Source organism: Lycium barbarum, chromosome 2 (assembly GCF_019175385.1).
Source record: "Lycium barbarum isolate Lr01 chromosome 2, ASM1917538v2, whole genome shotgun sequence".
In the NCBI taxonomy this organism is placed as follows: domain Eukaryota; kingdom Viridiplantae; phylum Streptophyta; class Magnoliopsida; order Solanales; family Solanaceae; genus Lycium; species Lycium barbarum.
The window spans coordinates 13968390-13993231 of record NC_083338.1 but is presented as its reverse complement, the minus strand read 5'-3'; the positions used below and the strand labels follow the sequence as shown (position 1 = coordinate 13993231).

Here is a 24842-nt window from a genome sequence, read left to right as displayed (position 1 = left end):
ATGAAGTAGGTTTAAGTTTGTATGCACTTTATTCCACTGTTGAAATTACTCTGAATTTTTTGTTGTATTTGTTTGAGAACAATATTTACAAGAAATGTAAACTTTTGAAATGTATAGTCTAAAATAAATTTTATATTTGTATCTCTATCAATCATCTCATTTATGAATAAAATACGAGTTATAAAATTATAATTATTCTTAAATGTATTAAGGTAACATATCTTTTAGATAGATTAAAAAGAAAAGTGTATGTTAATTATTAATTACGAGCAAAAAAAATTGAAAGCGTACCACATAACTTAGGACAGATAAAATATGAGCAAGTTATTAAAATTATATTAATATTTACAAGAAAGATGGTAAGAGTCTCACATAGTCGCATCATTTCTAATTTCTTTGTCCTTCTAAAAGCTCATTTTTTATAACCTCTCGATTTCAATTAATGTATCTTACTTTCTTTTTTAATTCATTTATAAAAGATATTATGTTTTATATGTAGTAACTTTTTAGTTTTAATATTTTACATGTTAGTGTTTAAGCTCACAAGATTGAAGGGGTATTCTGATACATTACACATTTTTAACTGAAATGTTTAAGATTACAAGATTCGAAAGTCTCTTTAAGATTCAGTATTCTATCAAAAAGACACGTAAAATTAAATGATTGAGAGTATCAAATAGAGTTTAACCAGTCATGTCAAACAAGATAACAAATTATCTTATTCTAATGGATACAAATATGTCATTTTTGCGACAAATTAGGAAAATTCATAAAATGAAGAGTATAATGATCATTTATGTACGATTGATGAAAAGTTGGACTTGATTTTTCAAGGTCAAGGGTCCATTAATGAGTTTGGTCTCCAAGTAGTTTCTTAAGGTTTTCCTTTTACTCGTATTCTTTTTATTTAAATAAAAAATTATATAAAGCCTTGACCAGTCAAACTTTTTCCAGGAAATGAAATATGGTGCGAGGTCGAGAAATTCAAGGAACTTTTCAAAGACAGCTTAGTTAAAGGGCTTGACTATTCGGTAATTAATGACTAATAAATGTGTTGTAGGCACAATAATATGGACGGAAATTAATGGCGTTTTTGGTCGGGTTTTCAAATTTTTGCTTATTTTAAAGTAAAATTTACACAAATAGCTACCTTTTAGTAGCCTCTTACAAGTTATAGCTATAAGTTGAATATTTACTTTTCGTAGCTGATTTTTGATATATTTCAGATGAATCTCGGCTGGCTGAAATATAGTGAAATACATTGATATATAGATCGGCTGTTGAGTAAAAAACGGCTATATTTATGGCAATAAGAATTTTTTCCAAATTAAATGGTGATTTGAATTAATGGTTCCATGATTCATGCAAACCTCATGAGGTTCCATTACAGCTAACGTCTGTCAATTAAATTAACTCCATTCAAATACTTTTTGAATTCAAAAAACAAAATCAGCATCTTATCTTTTCCAAAAAATAGCAAAAGTTCCTTTCTTTTAATTTTTTTGTTTTCAACAATCTGCTTTGCGCAAATACAGCAAAATCCCTTTCGTTTATTAAATTTTTCAACAATCTGATTGGAGATACGTTGTTCTAGTGGAGAGCAGTAGGAAGATCATATTACAACGTATCGCTCTATTTGTAATGATATAAATGGCCAGCGTAACCGCTTTGATCCGACATTCTGGTTTTTGGAACGATCAAAACTGTTATGTTAACTACAAAATAGATACAGTTGTATTCAGTGATTATTGCAAATACGATGAACTGGTTGCTACGATTTCAACTCAACTTAGTCTGGTTAGTTGCAGAAACAAAATCTCAATAAAATATGTTGTTGAGGGGGATACTCAACCAATGGAAATACACAACGATATGGGAGTTAGGGTGTATGTTGAGCTTAAGAGGGAAAAAAGTGTTTTGGGGATGTATCCATTGTGCGTTAGTATTACAGATAATGATGTTGAGGAGATTGCAACTGGTGAGTGTGTTTTTAGAGACGATGTGCTTCAACTTGGATACGATGATAATTTGGAGGATATGGATATGTATGATTCTAATGAATATCTGTCAAATTGTGGAAAGGCTATTGTATTTTTATATAAGGACAACAAATTGATTATTTCCAACGCAGAACAGAAGGAAATTTTTGTAGATCAAATTTACAAGGATAAGGATACATTGAAACTTGTAATGGCGAATTATGCTATTCGAGAACGATTCAATATCAAAACTGAGAGATCAAATGCTATAAGGTATGTGCTTTCCATATTCTAACTTTACGGGAGATAATAAATGCATTACAAACTGCTCGTTACTGAGAATAACTTCATACTAATCTATGTTTTATTTTGTAGCTATACAGTCGTATGTATGTCGCCTGCATGTGAATGGAAATTACGAGCGTCAAGTGTCGAAAAATCTGAACTGTTCAGAGTTAGGTATTTCCATGACGAACATACATGCCCTTTGAAGGACAAGGTATATTCACAGAGGCAAGCAACAAGTTGGTTTATTGGGGAATCGGTTGTTAAGCCGAAAATAGCGAACCACAAGAGGAAAGTCAGCCCTGGGGATATAATGGACGACGTAAAAAATGAATTCGACGTAGATGTTTCTTACATGCTGGCCTGGAGAGCTAGAGAAAAAGCTATGAATGATTTGAGGGGGGATCCTGCTGCTTCATACAATAAATTGTCGGCATATGTCTATATCCTAGATAAAACATATTCTGGATCACATGTTAAAATGCATAAATCATGTGAAAATGAGTTCCTGTATTTCTTTGTTGCACTCAAAGCATACATAAAGGAATTCGAGTGTTGTAGACCAATAGTAGTAATGGATGGTGCACACCTTAAAAGCACGTATAATGGTACATTTGTATCCGCAAGTACTTTGGATGGTGCAGGTATGTGTATTCCTGTGTGTTTAATTTCAATAATATAAACTGAAAATACATTGTATAAACCGAAATATACTGTGAAATATAGATTACATTACTCTTATCTAGACTTAAAATATAGACTAATAAAAATACACAGTTTATGGATTAACTTTTAAAATGCAAATGTATATACAGGTAATATTCTACCACTGGCATATGGTTTGATAGATTCGGAAAATGATAAGTCCTGGACTTGGTTCTTTGAGCAGTTCAAGCAAGCTTATGGTATTAGAGATAACATGTGTGTCGTATCTGACAGACACGAAAGCATAATCAAAGCGGTGTATCGGGTGTATCCTACTGTTCCTCATTTGGCCTGCATATGGCATTTGTGGAAAAATGTGACTAAGAAATACAAGTCGAATGATGAAGTATTGAGTCATGTGTTTTATTCACTTGCCAAAGCATACACGCAGGATGAGTTCGATAAACTGATGGAAAAGATCGAGAATGTTGATATACGGGTAAAGGAATATTTGGATGATGTTGGAAGGGAGAAATGGTCTCGGCTATATTCACCTGTTAACAGAGGTTGGACGATGACTTCGAATATAGCGGAATGTATTAATGGAAAACTAGTAGCGGCAAGAGAGTTGTCTGTATTTGATTTCCTTGAAGAAGTTAGGAAGATGTTTGGGAGATGGAATTGCACAAATAGGAAAAATGGTACATACACATTCTCAACACTTTCGAGACGATACCAAGATATGCTCTCAATGAACGAGTATAAATCGTTACGCATGAGGGTAAGTTTTTTCTTGATGATAAAACTAGTTTGTTTATATCTTAGGGTATACTTCTCTATATTTTTCTATATTTTGTTGTATTTAGCTAACTGCCTTAAGTTTTTTTTTTTAAGTTTATGGAAACTGACATGCAATGTATTTTTGTTGTTGAATGTGCATGTTTCTTAGGTTGAAGCATCAACTGAATATGTTTATACGGTTAATGATGGACCGCAGCGTTTCATAATTGATTTGAAGAGGAAAACTTGCAGTTGCAGGATGTTTCAAATGGACAAAATACCATGTTCACATGCCTGGGTTGTATTAAAAAGTAAAAATCTAACTGCTGATGCATATTGCTCAGAATTATTCAAGCCAAATACAGTGGTGAATACGTATGATGTGCCGATTGATCCACTTCCCGACGAGAGTGAGTGGAATGTTCCAACACACATATTGGAGGAGGTTGTTCTTCCACCGAGATACAAGCGACCTCCTGGTAGGCCAAAAAAGAAGAGGGATAAGCCATTAATGGAGCTGATGATTGGTAAACATAGGAATGCTTGTAGTACATGTGGACGTCTTGGTCATAACAGGCGTTCGTGTGGTAATGAGCCACTTAAGAAGAAGAAATAAATGTCTAGTCTTCATTTGTGTTTTATTTCTAGGACAGTTGTCCGATGATGTTTAAAAAAAAGAATCAAATGTATTCCATCTTGAATTCATTTTTTCTTTTCTGTGATGTATTTCACTGGTGTTATGTTATAGAATTGAACTGATATGTTCAATATAAAATTACAATGAAATAAAATTGAAATACATTGGTCAATACTTGTGCCTCAAAAAATGACTTTATATGTGCAATTATTGTTGTGGGACTACATTTGATTCATACCGAACAAATTGGCCGAATTATAATACAAAGGGAAAGCATTCTGGAGTTTTATAACTTTTTTATATTTCTTTGTATTTCTCTGTATTTCAATTTATTTCCTTGTATTTCAATATAGTGTCAATGTTGGGGAATACATTTTAAAGAACACACATGAACTTATGAACCAGTTGACTTGTATTGCAATATATATGACTTGGTTGTTGCATTTCTAGTTTTCCAAAAAAAAGAAGTTTACCAGATATACAATGAATAAGGAAATGTATTGCGTACTTATAACAAGCAAACACGAAATGACTGCAGACAGAATACGAGTGTATTTAATAACATCCGAGAACACTAAACAAAAGACAACACCATACTCGTTGTATTCTGAAAGAAAAAGATATTGTCTAAAAGTAATATTAACTGACCCAAACACTAATGTTCCACATCAAAAACACATGAAAAAATGTCTTGAACTAAACAACATCTAATCTACCCCAACATTTACTCTACGTCATCTACTATATTCACTGCATCGTAATCAACTATAGGCCTGACTGGTCTTGCTGGTTACTCGTTATCACTTTCTGCATTCTGGTTTGCCTTTCCCCAAGCGTAGTCTCAAAGAAGTGCACCATATCTCTGACGGTGAAACTTTGAATCAATATTGACTGGAATGCCTTCAGCCGAGCTCAAGAATTCAGCAAAAGCTGCCACATATACACCACAATCCCTGAAACCAAATGAACAAAAATTTATTCGTGCTTTAGTAAAATTTTAGAAGAAGAACAATGTTATAGAATCTGTATTTCAAAGATTAAAAAAAAAAACATACATGCTTCCAGGGGGTTGTTGTGGTAGATCGTCCACATTAAGGACATCAAAATCGTCATTTAGTGCTCTGTTTTTGTAAGCGGGGTGATTCTGAAAATCTATATCCTTCTTCTTTTCATAAAAACCGGACATTTGTAGATGATGTAGCACAAGGGCAGCCAGCATGTTCACTTCTCTCCTAACGACGGCATCATGCCCTGCAGCTCGATATGAGTCGTACACATACAGACATCTGCGCAAAACTCAAAAACAAATATAAGAAAACAACAAAAAGATACATTATAGAAGTGTATTTCATTATTTCTATAGCGTATGTTTAATAACAAATACACACCTGTCAATGAATGATATTACCACTAAAATCCAGTGATTTTCCTCTTTCACATTGGCAGGGATTAATACGTTGTCAACTGTATGCCATGGTATATTACCCATCAACCTGTACCCGTTTATGTACTCACATGCATCAAATTACTTGCTAGCAACACTTGTGGATGATTCCGGATTTTTCCAAGCATGGTAAATCTCGGTGATTATGGTATGTAGTATACAGCTGACGGTGGTATATTTATATGTGTTGTTATCTTCATATTTGCCTTTCTTACGGAGGTAATAAAAAATAACATCAAGATGCTGCAAATAAATATAGGGGCAGTCAGTAATCTCAGTTGATACTTCATTAAAATACACTGAAATATATTAAAAAAAATACAGATAAAACTACTGAAAAAAACAGAAGCATATAACAGTAGAAATATAACAGAATGTTATTAAAAAAAAAACAATACGAAAGGTAAATATGGTAAATATAGTGAAATATAGGATAAGATTCATTGAAATACACATTTTGAAAAACACAGTAAAATGAAAGGGTGAGAAATCAGTGAAGTCGATCTGTAGAATACATTGAAAATATATGATAGAGACAGTGAAATACATGAAGAAAAAACAGTGAAAATTAGGAAGATTTAACGAAATACATTGTAAAATAAACATTGAAACATGCGAATGGAAAAAAGAAATTCTGTAAAAAAAAAAAAAATGAACCTCATCATTCCAAAGTTTTCCTTCCATTGATAACAAGTAGAACTAGTTTTTGTCTTTAACAAGTGTGACACCTAACTTGAGTGACATATCGGCGGCTTCAGGATCCACTAATTCCTTGCTTTTTCTATAGTGGTTTTCCTTATCTCTTCTATATATCAACAGACAAAAAGAAACATATGATTAGAAATCTTATATAAAAAACATTTTCATATTTTTAAAGAAACTTAATCTTGAAAAAACTTACTTTTTATCATTCCTTAACAACAGATCCTTCTTTAGCCAATTTTCAGATTCTTGAAAATACGCCGTGTCCACAGGGGCATTGATTGGATGTTCTACAAAGGGGTGCTTCTTTTCAAATTTGATAGGGACAGAAGACCTTACAGAAGATCCTGTTGAGCTGTAATTTGGCATGAAAGGGGACACAGTGTATTTGCTGGGTTTCCTATCTCGCACAATGCTTGGGTGGACAATCATTCGGCGTTCAGTATTTTCGATTGAAGGTTGTGCTACTTCAGCAGTTGAACCTTGCCCCGTTGTTGGTTGTACTCCAAGTTGGCTGGGTAATTGATCATCAGGAATTAACCATTGAGAATTTGGTACAACGTTCTCAACTTTGCTGCTCTGAGGGGTCTTAAATATGTAGGGATCAGTTTGATCATTGACTTATATTGTAGGGGGACCAAGTGGAATCACAGTGGCAAGAGGACACTGTATTAGCAACTCTGCTACCATTTGCTCTGATGCACTAAATTCTGCATTATCATTTAGCCCACCTTGTTGCACAGCCGGAACCGGCACATGTGTATGCACCATGATTGCCTCACCCTATACCAGTTAAAAACATTCAGTGAAACAACAAAATACAAATTCAAAATGAATTAAAAACATCACCGGGATATACAATAAAAAAATCAGTGTAGTGTTCAGTGCACAGTAAATACACTGGAATACAAGAATGAGTTAGAAAACAGTGAAATATAATTTAAAGTATACAAACTCGAGTTAGAAATATAGTGAAATACACTAGAAAGTGTTAGAGATGCAGTGAAATATACTAAAAAAAGTTACAGTGAAATTCTGTAGAATACAAAAAAAGGTTGTGACAAGTGAAATATACACTGAAATATAGTAAGAACAATTAGAGATATAGTGAAATATATCGTCAAATATACTAAAAAAGAATAGAAATACAGTGAAATGTACAAATTAGAGTTAGAAATACAGTGCGATATACTAAACTTGTTATGTGAATACAAGTAAACATATGTGTACCACATCCTTTTACAGAACCAAAATTGGGATTGTGAAAAGAAAAAAAAGCAAATTTTGTTCTTAGGTACCTGTGGTTGTGTTGGCTTCGGGAGTGTTTCACCGCTACCTTGAATCTCTTCAGTTGAAGCCTTTAAAGTATCCCCACTTTGTATACTTCGGCACATTCCAACACCAGAAACATCGCCAGTTAACATTGTGCCTGCAACCTTCATCTTTTTTTCCAATAATATATATTATTATCAGTTCCTATATGTATAACAAAACAAATTACAAAAAGTACATATTGTTAAAGGGTAGTTTTTACCTTATTTTCATCAATACCATCTTTAACGGTTGATGTCTCTTTGGCATAATGTTGTTCTTGATTGAATTCATGCGAGTATTGTATGCCAACCTCATATTGATTTACCGGAGCTTCACTATCGACAGCCTTGGAAATATATATATATATATATATATATATATATATATATATATATATATATATATATATATGTTATTCGTAAAAGTATGGGAACAGTTTTCATTCAAAATCTGTATTTTGTGAATAAAATCAATTTTATTTTGGATTTACCTTTTCTGAGGTTTGATTTCCCTTTATTGCCTCAACAATCTTTTTGAAATTGTCATCGATGCACTTGCGAATATCATCCATGGACTTGTTAAGATCAGTAAACTGAGCAGATACCTACGTGTTTTTGACAGAACAATACGTCAAAATTTTCAAAACCCTTAACAAAGCAAATATATTACAAAAAAAAAAAGGAGGACAAAACACTTACATCTTTCTTAAAAGCTTGAAACTCTTGTCTGAGCAGTTTCACCTCATCAGTTTTGGTGGCTGTTTGGACATCACGATGCCTTGATGTCGAAGTGTCCTTCGATGTTGTGAGTGGTTCGTTCCGGGCTGGTTGTTTCCTAACAGTAGAATCTGTAACTGAAACCTGTCTGCTTTTCTTATGAGGCGGTGAATCAGATACGGCAGACCGCTGTTGCTGTTTACCCCTTACATTATGTGGTGGTGTGGTACTGAAGTCATCATAGTCATCATTAACCATCTCGTTGCCTTCGGCAACTTCAACTCCGTCTGTTGGGTTGGAGATAGCTTGTGAAACAACATGAGGCAAATTAAGTCGTTCCAACTCAGCAGTGGTTGGAACAACATCATCAAAAGTACAAATCTGTGAATAAAAAAATTAGAAACAGTGAGATATACATTAAGTACATAAAAAGAAATTGAATGAAATATATTTGTATGGATACATATAATGGCGTCAACAAAATATATGGAAACATTTATGATATTTGGGGGCTATAATGAGAAAAGCAGTGATATAGAGGACTGAGTCGATGAAAAATATAGTGAAATACATATGATTACCCCCCTGAAAAAGTGATGATCTACATTACAGTAAAATAGAGTGAGAAATATACTGAAATACAATAAATATATATGGAAAATACAAGTGATATACATTAGGTACATCAAAAGAAATTGAATGAATAGATACATATAATGGTTTCAAAAAAAACATATGGAAACATTTACGATATTTGGGGGCTATAATGAGAAAAACAGTGATATAGAGGACTGAGTCGATGAAACATATAGTGAAATACATATGATTACCCCCGATAAAAAGTGATGATCTACATTACAGTAAAATAGAGTGAGAAATATACTGAAATACAATAAATATATATGGAAAAATAAAAGTGATATACAATGGGATGCAAATGAATAAACTTTGATTCAAATACAGTTAGAAAAAAAAAAGGAATGCATGTGTAAAATTTACCGGGTGTATGTCATCTCTAAACATGCCTTCCATCAAAGCATCGGTCTTTCTTCAACAGTCTGCCAATTCAAGATTCTTGGAATTAAATTCTCCGATTTAATTGCAATATTGGATGGGACTTTTGAACAAGATTCATATAGCCAAACTTGCATGGCAATTGGCATTCCGTGAATCCTATAATATTGCTTGAAGTCAGCATATTTCTGACTGATGCTTGTAACCAACTCTTTGAAGGACTCTTTTGTTACACCTCGGAAAATTTCCCGTTGGTACGCAAGTAAATGAACTAATGATGTGTGCGAGGAGTGCGAGTGTATAATGTTTCATGGGAAATGTATGAAAAGGGATGTGGATGATTAGAATGAAAAGTCGAGAAATGAGAAAAATTGAAAGTTGGCAAAACTGCCCAGTGGTCGTATATTGCAAAATACGGACCGTAAAGTGCAATACGGTCCGTAAACTGGCAGTCGTAAACTGCCATGCAAAAGCTTCAGCTTTCTGCCAGTGGTCGTAAAGTGCAAATACGGACCGTAAACTGGTATACGGTCCGTAAACTGCCAGGTCGTAAACTGGCATGCCAAACTTCAACTTTCTGCCAGCTGAGGAAATGGTTAAAAAACGACCTGGTGGACGGACCGTAAAGTGATTTACGGCCCGTAAACCATGGTCGTAAACCACCATGAAGGAAGCCCAGCTTCTGGTTCTGGAAATGGCTAAATACGCCCATGGAGGACGAGCCGTATAGTGGAATACGGTCTGTAAACCTCCATGGACGACCACTGTTCACCCAGCACAGATTTTCCAATTCATTAAATATGAGGATCAAGACTTATTTTATTTCATTACAACATTACACCACTTCTCTCTAGAACTTCTCTCTACATTTATTATATGAGTTTTCAAGGATTATAAGCCATCAATAACATTAAGACAAGTGAATCAAGGATAAGGGAATCATCAAGGATCATCCAAGTCAAGAAATCCAAATGGAGAAAAACTAGGGTTTTGCTCAAAGAAGAGTATTATCAACCAAAGCTTGTTCCTACAACTTCTAAGGTAAGATTCATGATTTTTACAATATGTTTAAGGTATTGGAGAATTAAAATACATGTATTGTAGAAAATGTGGTCAACTAGGTCATGAATGTTGAATAGTGACATTTTGAGAAATAGTTTGAATTGAGTTATGAATGTTGTTGTGTTGTGATATGAATGTGTTATAAATGGTATTAAGATCATGAACTAAACACTTTAGACGAATGGACGAAGATGGGTGTTATAATCATGAATGTGGGTGAATTAGAGGCAAATTGAGGAATCTAGATAATGTGGATAATGTGAATGACTAATGGCCATTGTTATGATATTAATGAAGGTATAAACGCTAGCATTGGAAGGGAACGTGCAAGTGTAGAATAGTTCGACGGAAAGGTATGTAAGGCTAACCCTTCTTTCATAAGGCATGGTTCTTGGCCAAATTCCTAATTCCTCCATATGAGTATGTTGTCTTCACATGGTTGACATTCCGAGCTCATAAGCTCACGACCCTTGATATGTACTATGATTATACTATGTTCCTCGTATGACGAGTAAGTCCATAATGTAGATGTAACGATAACAATGAGAATAGTAATGATAATGATATCAAAAATGATGCAAAAGGTGTCTACGGGCTATTATACTTATATGTGCCTATGAAGGGCTATAATGAACCCCGAGCTTATAACGCCGGGTAGAATATATGTATATGAATATGTATGAAGTATGTATACGATTACGAAACGCGCGCGCACGTCTGCAGATGGTACGGATAACCCTGAAGCCTTGGTAGGGCCAGGTAGAAATAACATTGAGCCTTGGTTGGCCAAGTACGTATGAAACACCGAACCTTATGGTCGGGTACGCTATGTATGTATATAAGTGTATGGATATGTATATAATATGAATATGAATGTGATAAGACTATGTATAAGAGTACGAATAAGGACATGTATACGAATATGAGCACAAGTATGGTACGAGTATTATTATGGGATACGAACGACGATGTATGCAAGTAAGCGACATGATGATGATGATATTACTGTCTCCCCTCCTATGCTATCTTCATATGATATCTATTATGCTTCGATATTGATGTTGATCATGCTTTACATACTCAGTACATTCTTCGTACTGACGTCATTTTGTTTGTGGACGCTGCGTCATGCCCGCAGGTGCACAGGGAGACAGACTTGATCCTTAGCTGCCTATTCGGAGATTACATAGAGAGCTCCATTTCCTTCGGAGCCATATCTTTTGGGTACTCATTCTTTTGTGTATATAATTATGGGCATAGTGGGGTCCTGTCCCGCTAATGTGATATGTTATACTCTTAGAGGCTCGTAGACATGTGTGTGTGTGGGTAGATGTGTTTGGCCTTGTCGGCCTATGTTTTGTATATCATTTTGTCGGCCACGTTGGCCCATGTATATTGATGATATAAATGTGCGGTTTTCCATATGGGACTAGTTGACGAATGAATGGAAAATGCATGTATAATTATGCGGCTCACCTAGATGTAAGTGTAAGAGTAAGCTAAGAGGGTGCTCGGGTGGGTTAGCACCGGGTGCTCGTCGCGGCCCCGAGTCGGGTCGTGACATATTTGCCCCAAGGATAATCAACATATCTCCCAGCCTCTACAACGTCAAAATGTATCCTAGGTATGTTCGATCGAACAGGCTCACCGCAGAATACGAATGTATTTATAAAATACAATATGGCCATCTTGACTGCGTCCTCGCCTTTGTCCTCCCAATCTGTATTGTTGAAACACTCAATCAGCTGCCCACTTTTGATGTGATCAGATGTTCCACCCAAATAATCATCCATAAGCCTATTTTTTTCCGTCTTATCGTATACAAACTCATTTGCGTCGGAGACACAATTCAATCCAGTGATTAGTGCAAATTCTCTAATGCTAAAACGCAATACTTTTCCATTTATTTCAAATGTAAAGCACTCGTATGTACTTCCCTTAAGCTCCTTAACCATGAAGCACCTGAACAACTGTGCTTGTACATCCATATGCTGCATTCTGAGATATTTCCCAAAAACAGAATCTGCAAACTTGTCCATCTGACCAGCCCCCTTTAGTTTACCCTTAATGTCACTAATTACATTGACGTTCGTGTATCTTTGCATAGATGGGGCCACAATAGGCTGCTTCGTGACCAAGAATCTAGAATCCTGGACCAAATGACATATGTAAAACACAGTCAATTTTCCCTACGAAGCTAAGATACAAAAATTTAAAAACAAGAAATCACAACTACAAAGAAAAACAATTGCTAAAGTCTTAAAATCTATAACAAACATGTTGTATTTTTGACATTCACTGAAATACATTGAAATATAATGAACAATTATACTGATAGAATGTCCAACCCAGATTAAAAATAAAAATATAACAAAACTCAAAAACATAACTACCAGATGATAAAATGTATATAACAAATTGAAAAACACATAAATAATTCAAAACCAAAGGAAATACGAAAAAAAAATACACACAAATATATGGGAAATATAGATCTGGTGAATTGAAATACATTCATGAAAAGGGGAAAAATACCTCTCCATCGTCTTTTACATCAATTGAAGGTTTTTTCCGAACTACTTTTTTGCCCTTGCCTCCAGGAACAGTCTTGGTAACCTTTCTCTTCTTCTGTAGCGGCACTTGAGAAACTTTTTTATCTGGTGCTGACTGTTTCCTCTTTGCTTCTTTATCATCATGAGAATCATGATGTTGTTTCGTCCTTCTTGGATAATTTTTTTTGCTACGCGTCTCAGCATAAGATGACCCTCCTGCAATGGGGTTTTCTTATTGAGTAAATCCCAAAGAGAAACTAGGACCATCTATTATATTTTCTATACCTCGAGTTCTCGTGCTCGGAGAGCCAATTTCAGCCATTGAAATCGAATCTGTGAATCTTGAGGAAAAACAACACTACGAATGGATGATTTGTATATCTGAGAATGATGAAATTAAAGCAACAGAGAATTTTACAAAAAATAAAAAAACAGCAAACAACATGCATCTTGCCAAAAAATATACTGAAATACAGTATACAAAATCAAAACCGAAAAAAAAAACTTACCCATTTTTGGTAAATGTTTTACTTAGAAACTGTAAAAATAATGTGGAGTTATGTGAGAGTGAAAAACGGAATTGATAATTAAAGAAGTGAAAGAAACTGATTTAAATTATGGAAGAAATGGGGGGAATTGGGAGTTAATTACGTGTATTTAGGGAGAGAGATAGAGTATATTTGGGAACTATGCGTTTAAACAGGGATATGGTGTTGTACGGTTATTTAATAAAAAAAGTGGGGTAGCTATGAAGTGTAAAATTTGAAAAATATATTTATGGATCATAAATATAAAAAATGTTAGATATTATCCATAAATAAGTCTTAGGGGTAGTTACACCAAGTAATTTTACTATTTTAAATGTCGTCAGAAGTATTTTTTTCAAAAAAAATATTTTAAATAATAACAGTTTATATTATAGTTATCTACGCTTGAAACGTATTTTAATGTCTGAAAGTTGGATAGGATGACCTTACATTAAGGATTAGAGTGCCCCAAATACAGGATGCTTGTGTTTGGCTAATCAATTTGAAAGACACTTTTTTCAATATTATAATAGAAATTTGTGTTTGACAAAAAGTTCCAAAGTATTTTTGGAGAAAAGTTACTTTTTTAGCTTATGAAAAACAACTTTTTTTATTACTAAGAAGCGTTTATTTTTTCTCTAAATGCTTAATCAACTACTTCAGCTTCGTGCGGAAATGCAATATAAGGTTGTGTACAGTAGACCCTTGTGATCCGGCCCTTTCCTAAACTCCGCGTAAAGCGAAAGCTTAGTAAACCAGGCTGTCCTTTAGCTTAGTCAAATACTGTTAGGGTTTTGCCCTTGTCACACCCCTTTTTTTTTCTTAAAAAATAAAAATAAATTTGATTTGTTTTTATTTAAAAAGGGTTTTTCCAATTAAAGTGACATTTTGAGAAAGGATTATTTATTTATTACAGAGTCGCCACTTGGAATTGAGTTTTGGTGTTCCAAGTCACCTTATTGAATCCCTAATCAAAAGGAAATGACTCTTTATTTTTGGTCTGCGAAAACAAAAGTCCGGGTAAGGAATTCTGTTGACCGGGGAGAAGGTATTAGGCATTCCCCAAGTCCCGTGGTTCTAGCACGGTCGCTTTTACCGACTAATGTTAGGCTTAAAACAATCTTGGATAAAATCATGCTTGCCTTAATTCTAGTTTGCCCAATTGTTCGCTTTGAACATAATGACTTATATTTTCGGCCATGCCTCACTCCCTCATATATATTCCTTTCGCTCTTTTCCTTTTATTATTTTATGGGACAACAGGATTGAAATAATTCGCATCTCATCTCGGTCATCTCTAACTTATTTAATTGGGTCTTAAAATGGACCATTAACATAATTACCACTTAAAATAATTAACTATAAACTTTTATACCTTAGCAGGAATAGGCTGTCAACTACATCTCAAATTTTTCTTAAAAATAAAAATCACTTGTATGCCTTCAACTCAGAATAAAATCGTTCACATGCAAAACTTGAATAATGAACATATTTACAAATAACTTGGAAATATTAAAACAAGATAGAACTATGAGTGTAAATCCATATCAAATATGCTACTAACTATCATTGGATACTCACTGCTAATACTTACACCTTTCATCATAAAAATGAAACACATATATAACACATTCACACAAGGATACGATTTCCCTAAAAATGTACGGCTCAAAGCGAAGATACCGATTTAAAATTATTTGTATCAGTATACGACTAAATCAAAGGACTGTAAATCAAGATGAACATTTTAATGGCATGCTTATCTAACATCAAAGAGAAAAACTATCTAAGACAACCAAATACCTCCAAGAATCAATTTTGAATCATTTTAAAAAAATAGCAAAACATCATCAGCATTATAGCATGAGCTAAAATACTACACCATTTAATTTATAAATAAAATTATCCATATACACAAATTTACTTCAATCAAAACAAAGAACAAAAAAAACTTAAATGTGGAAGTTCCTTTATAAATCGTGAATCTGCTCGTTGACGGGAAAGTCAAAATTCAAATAAGAACCAAACTCAAGTTTTTAAAGCTATTTTGCTAAAATACTCTTCTTCTTTTTTTACTGAAATTGTTCTTTTGTTGTTGTTCTCTCTGTTTTTTTTTTCCGATTTAAAAAAAAAAAAACAACTAACACCTATAAATATTAATACTTGTGGTACTGCAGATTTGGTGTTAGCGTATAAAAGTGCAAATCATACTACTCAAGTGGAAACCTTTTAACTTGAAAACAATAAAGTTTGCTGAAGCTTGAAAAGTCCTACGACATTACTTTCCTTCTCAAACTTTGTTTTCATAGAAATTTCATGTATCGTGACAAGTCTTCAACTAATTTAAAGGGCTGGACTTCTTTTAAGTGTCAACACATTTGCGTATAAAAAAAAACATAGTTAATTAAGTACCAAAAAAAAAACGTTTAAACCAATAAGCATTATATAACATGGCAAAACAGATTAACCAAAGAAATGAAAAATCCATTTGAACACTTGAAGTAATCATAAGTTTTTTAAAAGTAGATAACACGTAATCAAAGTACAACTTTTTATGCTATTAAAGCCAAACGTTGCACCTTTATTTGTAAATTAACAATTACACGTTTCATCAATCTTACCCTTAATTTAAGGATGCAAAAATTTGAACGTGATTCATAATATAAAGTCAAAGAATAATAACCAGTTAGACACATATGAAATATTAACAACTTCATAACAATGGAATAAGGTCTCATATAATCATGATATTTAATCATACAAGGAAGATGGATTGTTACCTTTGCGTAGATTAATTAGCAACAAGAAAACGGCTATACTCTAACGATTTCCAAAGTTAACAGCGCTAACTTTCTGGTCCACAAACGCAAAATCATGAGCAGAAACCTCGAACTCCAACTTAGCATTCAAACCAAACCTTTTCGAAATTGGTATTTTTTTTCTCTCTCTTTGCTCTCAACGTATTTTTTTTTACTTTGTATTTAGCTCTCTTTGCTTACTGTTTTTTTTTACTGCTTCTGATGTGTTTTTTTTCTACTGCTTCTGTTGTTCTTCTTTTTCTCCGTTCTTGTGTGTTGTGTTGCCTTATTTATAGTGTATGTGTGTGGGTGTTCTGCATAATTAAAGGGACGTGTGGGAGTGGAAGGTTAGAGGATAATGTTTGGGGAGAGTTTAAAAGGGTGAGGGGTTTAAAAGAATTGGGAGGATTGGTTTTGGGATAAGGATTTGTTAAGAGAGAGAAAAAAAAACGTGAGCGGATAAGGGATGGGATTTGAAGGTAGTTAGAAAAAAAGTGGGGAGAGAGGACGTGAGGAAGAGGGAGTATTTTGTTTTTCTGAGAATTTGTAGGGGTTCGGGGAATTGGTTTTTGGGTTTGCAGGTTAGTATTAGGTTAGTAATTTTCTTTCCTTTCCCTTTTTTTTTTAATATATATAAAAAAGAACTTTAAATAACTAAACTAAGATAAAATTAAGCTAAGAAAAATGGAAAATCACTAGCTTATTTATTAAAACCTAAATTAGAAGAAAAATATATTTTTTGTAAATTTTCTATTCTTTGGAAATGAGGGCAAAACTTACCCTAAAATGTGACTATTTTTTGTAGCTTTCGATCTTTAAATGCAAAACTTACTAAAAAATGAGATAAAAATTAAAATATCTAACTAAACCTAAAAGAAATATTTAAACGCTAAAAATGGTGTAAAAACTTGTGTTCGGTCAAAAATTAGGTGTTCACAGCCCTGATTTTCTTACCATATTTGAGTTTTATTTTTCCTTGAAAGAAAAATATAATTCTCATCCATATTTGGCTAGTTCTTTTCTTGGAGGAAAAGATTTTAGACCTCTATAAATTGAAGAATCTCTCTCATATAATAGAACACAATAGCGTCCACAATTTAGTTGTTTAGAGAGTCTTGTTTATGGGGAGGTTATTCTCTCCACAGTTTTATATCTTTGTTTATATTAGTTTTCGATATGTAGGTCAATTGACCAAATCATATTATAATATTATGCGTTTTAGTATATTTTCTTTGTTGTCCGATTTATCGTGGTTAAGATTTACAATTGTAAGCTTCCGCATGACGCCCTTATTATTTCGATCCCAACAAATACTTCAATTCTCTAAAATAGACACTTTTTAAACAAAATAAACACTTTTGATTTTTCAGAAATTTGCCCAAACAAATTATAAGAAGGAATCAATTAGGAATGCAATAGCGTTTATTAATCTCTCGGAAAATGTAATTCACTAAAATTTATATCCAATTGACAAAGGAATTGCGAGATGAAGAAATTCAAGGAACTTTTCAAAGACAGCTTAATTAAAGGGCTTGACTATTCGGGAATCAATGACTAATAAATGTGTTGTATGCACAATAATATGGACGGAAATTAATGGCGTTTTTGGTCAGGTTTTCAAATTTTTGATTATTTTAAATTTTGTGAGAAGTATTTTTTTTTTAAAGAATATTTTAAATAATAACAGTTTATATGATAGTCATCATTCACGCTTGAAACGTATCTTCATGTCTGAAAGTTAGATAGGATGACCTTGCGTTAAGGATTATATTGCCCCAAATACAGGATGCTCGTGATTGGCTAGTCAATTTGAAAGACACTTTTGCCAATATTACAACAGGAATTTGTGTTGCTCCAAAAGTATTTTTGGAGAAAAGTTACTTTTTTAGCTTATGAAAAACAACTTTTGGTATTACTAAGAAGCGCTTATTTTTTTCTCTAAAAGCTTAATCAAATACTTCAGCCTCGTACGGAAATGCAATATAAGGCTGCGTACAGTAGACCCTTGCGATCCGACCCTTCCCTAAATCCCGCGTATAGCGAAAGCTTAGTGAACCAGGTTGCCCTCTAGCTTAGTCAAATACTTCAATTCTCTAAAATAGACACTTTTTAAACAAAAAAACACTTTTGATTTTTCATAAATTTGCCCAAACAAATTCTAAGAAGGAACCAATTTGGAATGCAACAGCGTTTATTAAATTCAAGCTTCTAATAGTATGTAATTTGAATTTTGTAATTCACTAAAATTTATATCCAACTGACTAAGGAATTGCGAGCCCAAAATCTAGCTTTATTTAAGACCAAAGAACATTGATGTAATTTTTTAAGAAAACCTGGGTCTTTTTTCATCTATTAAAATTTTTAAATGGACAAAATTATTCAATACGCCAGAAGTAGCAGAGTATTCAGTGAAGTAATTCATAATTACACATAAAAACATGAAAATATTGTTTGATTATCTTAGAAATGCATCTTGATCTGTTTACTATTTTATCGCTACCGACCCCGTCAATTTCAATTTTTCATTATTTGTCATATTGACAATTTTTTCGTATTTAATGGGAAAAAAGAAAGAAAAGACCACCACTTGAATCTTCCAATTCTCTTATTCTGCCAATAAACTTCTCACTTCATTATCACCTTCCTATTAGTCCACTGAAAACTTGTTGTCACTTGTCACCCTTCACCCTCAACCACATTGCATCTGCATTTTCCTAAATTAAACAAAGTCTGTTTTTTCCCTTTTTTAAAAAGTATTTTGAGAATATTTGAATACCAAACAAAATAATATACAACGCAAGACGTCTACAAGCTAGTGTTTTATTTCTAGAAAAGGATGAAAATGAAAGTTTACTCTAATATAATTCAAAGTTTAACAATAAACAAAAAAATCAAAGTTTAACAACCATGATTTTGACACTTTACCAACCACACTAGTATCTTAACAAAACTTCAATTACTACCTGATTCTTTGACTAATACCATGACCGGGGTGTTTATGGTTTGATTAAAAATATATCCAAACCGCAAATCGAATCAAACCGATTAAATAAATCGATAGTCGTTTGGTTTTTTGGTGCGGTTTTAAATTTTGAAAAATCCACAATATTTGGTTTGGTTTGGTTTTATTAAAAATAAACCAAGAAAAAACGAACAAAACTGACAAAATAATATACACAAATTTTATAATTATATATATAAAATATATTAATTTTTATAAATAATTTTAAGTACTTTTGTTTACTTTTTCATCAAATTTTTCTTTACCTCTATTAGGCTAATAAACTTTAAACTTAAGCTTATTTCTCAGAAGAAATTCATGAACCTAAAGTCATTTATTCAAAACAACTATGAGATTTTCCTAAAAAAAAGTTGTATTTCTTATAGACTCTATTCACTTGATTAAATCTTATAGATCTTATGACATTTTTCCCATAATTCAAAAAAGTTATAGCTCCAATAGTAAAATGGTAAAGTTGAAAAAGAATGGACAAGTCTTTCCTAATTGTACGAAAAAAATAAATGAAAGAGAGAAATACCATTAGATTTTCTAAAAATAAAAAATCAAACCTACAATAACTCCACTGATGAATATGTATTATATTTGGTTTGATTTTAAAAAATAAAAAAACCGTCTAAATTCGTTTGATTTTGATTTTAACAAAAATCGATCCAAAACTAGCCATGAGAAGTCCATAACAAAACAAGCAATAAGAAGGGTTGTTAGCTTTACTTTTTAAGTTACAAAATCTGAATTATTACTTTTTTTGCGAGTTTCACACCTCAACAATCAGTTGTTCTCTTTTTCTACCTGAAGTAGCACCATCTATGTTTAAAATACACTAGTTGAATAGATGATGATTATTTAGGTAGGAAAAGGGAACAACTGAAAGTTGGCCTGGTCCGCTTCAAGATTTGTTTTAATACAATAATTATCCAGTTTGGAAAACTAAGAGGTAATTTTTCATTTTATACCTATTTTCAGAGGCGTGTGTAGCGTTATACTTATGGGTTCAATTGAACTCATAATTATCGACGCGGAGCATAAATCTATGAGTAAAATTTTACTAAAACTACAATAAATAGAAGATATGAACTCATAACTTTAAAAATATAATAATTGGTTAAACGCTAATAATCTTAAAATTGAACCTATAGAGTTTAAATTTTGGATCTGTCTCTGTCTATTTTAATCTTATTATTAAGTACTAATCATTTTCAATTCATTTCTCAACATTTAGATGACTTATGGGATAATAATTAGGGTGATATAGTAAAATTACTATTTTATTTATTTATTTTTAAGGATTGATTCAAATCAAACATAGATAAGTAAACATGGACAGAGGGAGTACACTGTAATCATGTTATGACAAACAAATTGAAAGTGCAAAGGGGGTGGGGGTGAATTGTAATTTTTCGATCTGTTAGTCGACTATGTTGAATCAGTAGTCGACTATTTACTCAGAGAATGCTAAAGTAAAAATGCAGAAGATAAATGACACCAAATATTTTACACTGGTTCATATTCAATGTGAATCCTAGTCCAGTCCCCTTGGGTTGTAAGGGTGTTCTCTGCAGCTCTTTGTTAAAGGTTTGGTACAATGGAGGTTTGAATGGAGCTCCTACGTTTACACTCAAATCACTCTTAATCTTTTTGATACAAAGCCTCACAAGTTATACTATAACTCTCCTTTCTTTTTTTCTACACTATAGATCACACAGACATACAATGTTTATGAAAAGTAAAGCAGAGCACTGAGAGAATGAGACTGAGTATATTTTTCTTGTTTTGTGAAGCAGCCTGTTGGAGCTGTTTAGGCTCTTCACGCAGAGATATCAACCCACAGGATTTGATCCTTGAAAAAGGAATTAGTGATCCTATTTCCAAGAATAAGGCTGGAGCTATTACTTCTTAGTGCATCTATCCTTGTGTAATGGAGCTGCATTGTCAATCAAGAAGATTGTTACACTTGATTGAATATTCCTCTCTTCTTTCCTTCCTTGAACTTGTTTGGTACTGCTTGCAGCTGTAAAAATCTCTTGCGTAGCCACTGAGATATTTGCCATATAGCAGTACTCAATTGTAGGGCTGTAAAGTCTTCACTAAATTGGACTTGTGTAAGCTCATCTTATTTATGCGACTGTTGGACTCCTTCTTACTGGCCTTGTGGGCTTTTTTATACATGTAGTCAACTTTGTTGATGTCCTTTGTTTCCTTGTGCGATTTAATTACTATACCTACACACATAAATTTAAAATTGTCATCATAAAAACTTGACACTAACACAAACAAACCTTTGTAATTATTAAGTTGTGTTACTGCCCTAATAATTGCATCAAATTCAATTAGGAAATAACTTTCCAAATAGACCCTACAAGTTCTTGGTACCTCCTTTGGAGTCAAGGTCGAACAGTGGGATCTGGCCAAAGATGCAACAAATTGTCAACTTTTGAATCAGATGGAGTTGTTAGAATGAGTACATAAGTAAACACAAATTGCGTCGATTACGATAATCAACATGCACTGAGGCACACAAGCAAACACGATTAAGAAAACATAAATATGAGCAAGGAGGGAGGAAGGGTGAGACGCAATTCGCCACTAGTCTCGTGTTGATGGCATATAATTAAGTAGGTATATAAATATAATTAGATGAGATGATCATACCGTCTTTGTATAGTATCAAAGCAGATTGAGATGTTGGAGTGCAAAAAGGTCAAACATGTGATGATTTCATCATTTATGATTGAGTTGTAACAATTTCTGGATAACTATCCTCTGAACCAAATATCATCCATTAGAACTTGCACATACTTAACTTGACTCATAAAAATATTCTACGTGAAAAAATAATAATTAGATAAAATGATCACATACCTCATACATACTATTAAAGCAAAGATTGAATCTTACTTTAATTCCGCACCATCACTTTCATCAACGAGAATCTCACAAATAAAAAAAATAAAACTCCATGTGAGAAAACGCATTGACAATATGAGTAAATACTAAATGAAATTCCAATTTCTAATAGTAGTTTACTTTTCTTAACAGTCACACGCTTTCAATATACCACATGACTAGTCCTAGTTTTGGCTTTCATGCATTCGAATAAAAAGATGTACGTGTAGACATCAAAATTTTAATTATGGGACTTTACGAGATGAGTCTAATCCATCTTCAAACTCTAAGGTTTCTCAGAATTTCTTGGAGGCTACTCTATCCTTAATCCTAACTCACGCCTGACGTGAAATTAAAGGAAAACAACATATTTTCTTGAAAAGACATCACAAAAATTCCATAAATCTCTAGAATATTCACGGGCATTAAATATTGTCTTTATCAAACTGTCCACGTTCTTGAAGATCAAATACATCACATCGAGGTCATCCTACGTTCGAGAAATACGGTAATAGCGGCCCTCGAGAAGAAAATAACTAAGGGAATAAACATACAATTATACCCACACTGTTTATTCAGTAGTAAAATATTTTTGTATCTTCATATTTTCTTTGCGTTTGCAGTTTATTTTCCACCCGTCAAAAATCTGTTGCAACTAGTACATGCATGTAAAAACCCTACACTTACAATGGCCTTTAAAGATGAGTTTTGGTGCCTGGCTCATTTTAAACAAGCTAAAGAGAAGGCATAGTTCAGTCGCACACAGCGTGGCACCATCAATATTCTTCATTCTTCTTGTCTTGATGGAGCCATGTTGGGTGCGCCTAAACTACTTCTTCTTTTTCTTTCTCCATATCTAAACTACAAATACAATCATTGTTGTTCGTATAATATATATGGGTGTATATGGATGTGTGTATATATATATGTGTGTAGTAATAATGACTTGCAGATAAGTGACCTACAGCAGAAAACGGTGTCAACTCTCTCTATTTTATCTATTATTACTCGCTCCGTCCAATTTATATGATGGTCATTTTAAATTACTTATGGGTCGTTTAGTAGGAAGGATAAGTTATTCTATATAGATGGGATTGGGTGGGATAGGATGTGATAATTTATCCACCCTTATATGAGACAACTTATTCCACCTTTTATCCCATATGGATGGGATACTAAAGGAGCTATCCGACCAAACCAAACATGGCATGATTTCAATCTCATAGGACTAATAATCTCATCTCCTCCTATTCCTCATCCCAAACGACCCCTAATAGTGTAAAATAGATTATAAATATTTGTGCGATTATAAATCATCTTATGAAGAGTGAAATGCACATTTTAAAGTTACCAGTCCTAAAAAGAATGTTCTCTTTTTATATTTAAAAATAATTTAATTTTATAAAATGATTTATAGACACACAAGTATCATAGGCTTGTTTTGAACTAAAAATTTAAAAATCTTCGCTTTTTTAAACAACGTGCCTAATTAAATGATGTCACATAAATTGAGACGGAGAAATTACTAAATATAAGAATATATTTTTTTTTTTAAACTAGCTAAAAATGAAAGACTGTCACGTATCATATGTAGCTCAAAGAGGGGTAGTGGCAATTGGCAAATGCCAGATGTAGCTCAAAGAGGGGTAGTGGCAATTGGCAAATGCCAGATGTAGCTCACAGAGCAAATAATTCCGGAAATTTCCCATGTGAAAATACTTGTATTGCTGGTTGAATCCCATATGAGAAGTAGTAGAAAATAGCTAGCTACGATGATAAGGATAAGCTACTTACGCCACAATTCCTAAAGGAGAAGAAAAGTATGCATCCAAGTCACGAGTTAGCACTGTATTACATGGCTCTGATAACATGAAATGCAGACACGTTTTATGGGTTTTCTTCCAAATATATGTTTAAGACCATGGCCAAGTGGCGTACAAAAAGCTGCCTCGTTGCATCTACGTCTCAACTTTCTTTAAAAGTTACTATACTAGTATTTAATTAGGGGATAGAGACCATTAAATATTTCACTTTCCGACCTAAAATTTTAGAATATGGGTGCATTACTAAAGAGACGATAAAAAGAATGCACTAAGTGAGAATTGATCATTACTTCTCTTAATAAAAAACTAAATGTTTAATCAAGTGCGCTATTAAGCAACACTTGCTAAAACTGTGTGAGGTAAATTTCCAGCATGTGATGAGAGAAGGAAACAGTTTAACTGATTACATTGCTAATCAGGCTATTCTGTTGGGATCAATGGAATACAGACAATTCTCAGACTTGCCTTCACAAGGTAGAAACCTGCTGAACTTGGATAAACATCCGTATCCAAATATTAGAACTAGAATTTTGAAGATAGGATGTTGATGATCACAAGAACAGTAGTTGGTGCATGGTTCCTGTTTACACTATTAGAACATCAGCAAACTACAGCTTGGATAGAATTGTTGCATCAAGGAAGTGTAGCTGCAGGCAGAT

At 33.2% G+C, this 24842-nt stretch overlaps 2 protein-coding genes across 9 annotated transcripts; one reads left to right on the top strand and one right to left on the bottom strand.

Moving 5' to 3' along the window:
* Positions 1-1650: 1650 nt before the first annotated feature.
* On the top strand, positions 1651-4305 carry LOC132628373 (uncharacterized). Its single transcript, XM_060344157.1, has 4 exons — positions 1651-2252; positions 2355-2908; positions 3080-3690; positions 3859-4305. The coding sequence occupies exons 1-4, from the start codon at positions 1651-1653 to the stop codon at positions 4303-4305; spliced, it is 2214 nt and encodes a 737-aa protein (XP_060200140.1).
* A 550-nt stretch (positions 4306-4855) lies between these two features.
* Positions 4856-16932, bottom strand: LOC132626223 (uncharacterized). 8 transcript variants are annotated; one of them, XM_060341016.1, is made up of 13 exons: positions 16438-16932; positions 13416-13511; positions 13114-13346; positions 9502-12728; positions 8485-8883; positions 8277-8390; positions 8007-8132; positions 7771-7914; positions 6672-7255; positions 6428-6575; positions 5715-6013; positions 5382-5612; positions 4856-5279 (listed from the first exon to the last, which is right to left on the bottom strand). In XM_060341016.1, exons 4-9 carry the CDS (start codon positions 9532-9534, stop codon positions 7094-7096), a joined length of 978 nt encoding a protein of 325 aa, XP_060196999.1. In that variant the 5' UTR covers positions 9535-12728; positions 13114-13346; positions 13416-13511; positions 16438-16932; the 3' UTR covers positions 4856-5279; positions 5382-5612; positions 5715-6013; positions 6428-6575; positions 6672-7093. The 8 variants fall into 8 exon arrangements, with proteins under 8 accessions (XP_060196999.1, XP_060197000.1, XP_060196997.1 ...); XM_060341017.1 differs by having other exon boundaries at positions 13416-13488; XM_060341014.1 differs by having other exon boundaries at positions 13416-13471.
* Between the last annotated feature and the right edge of the window lie 7910 nt (positions 16933-24842).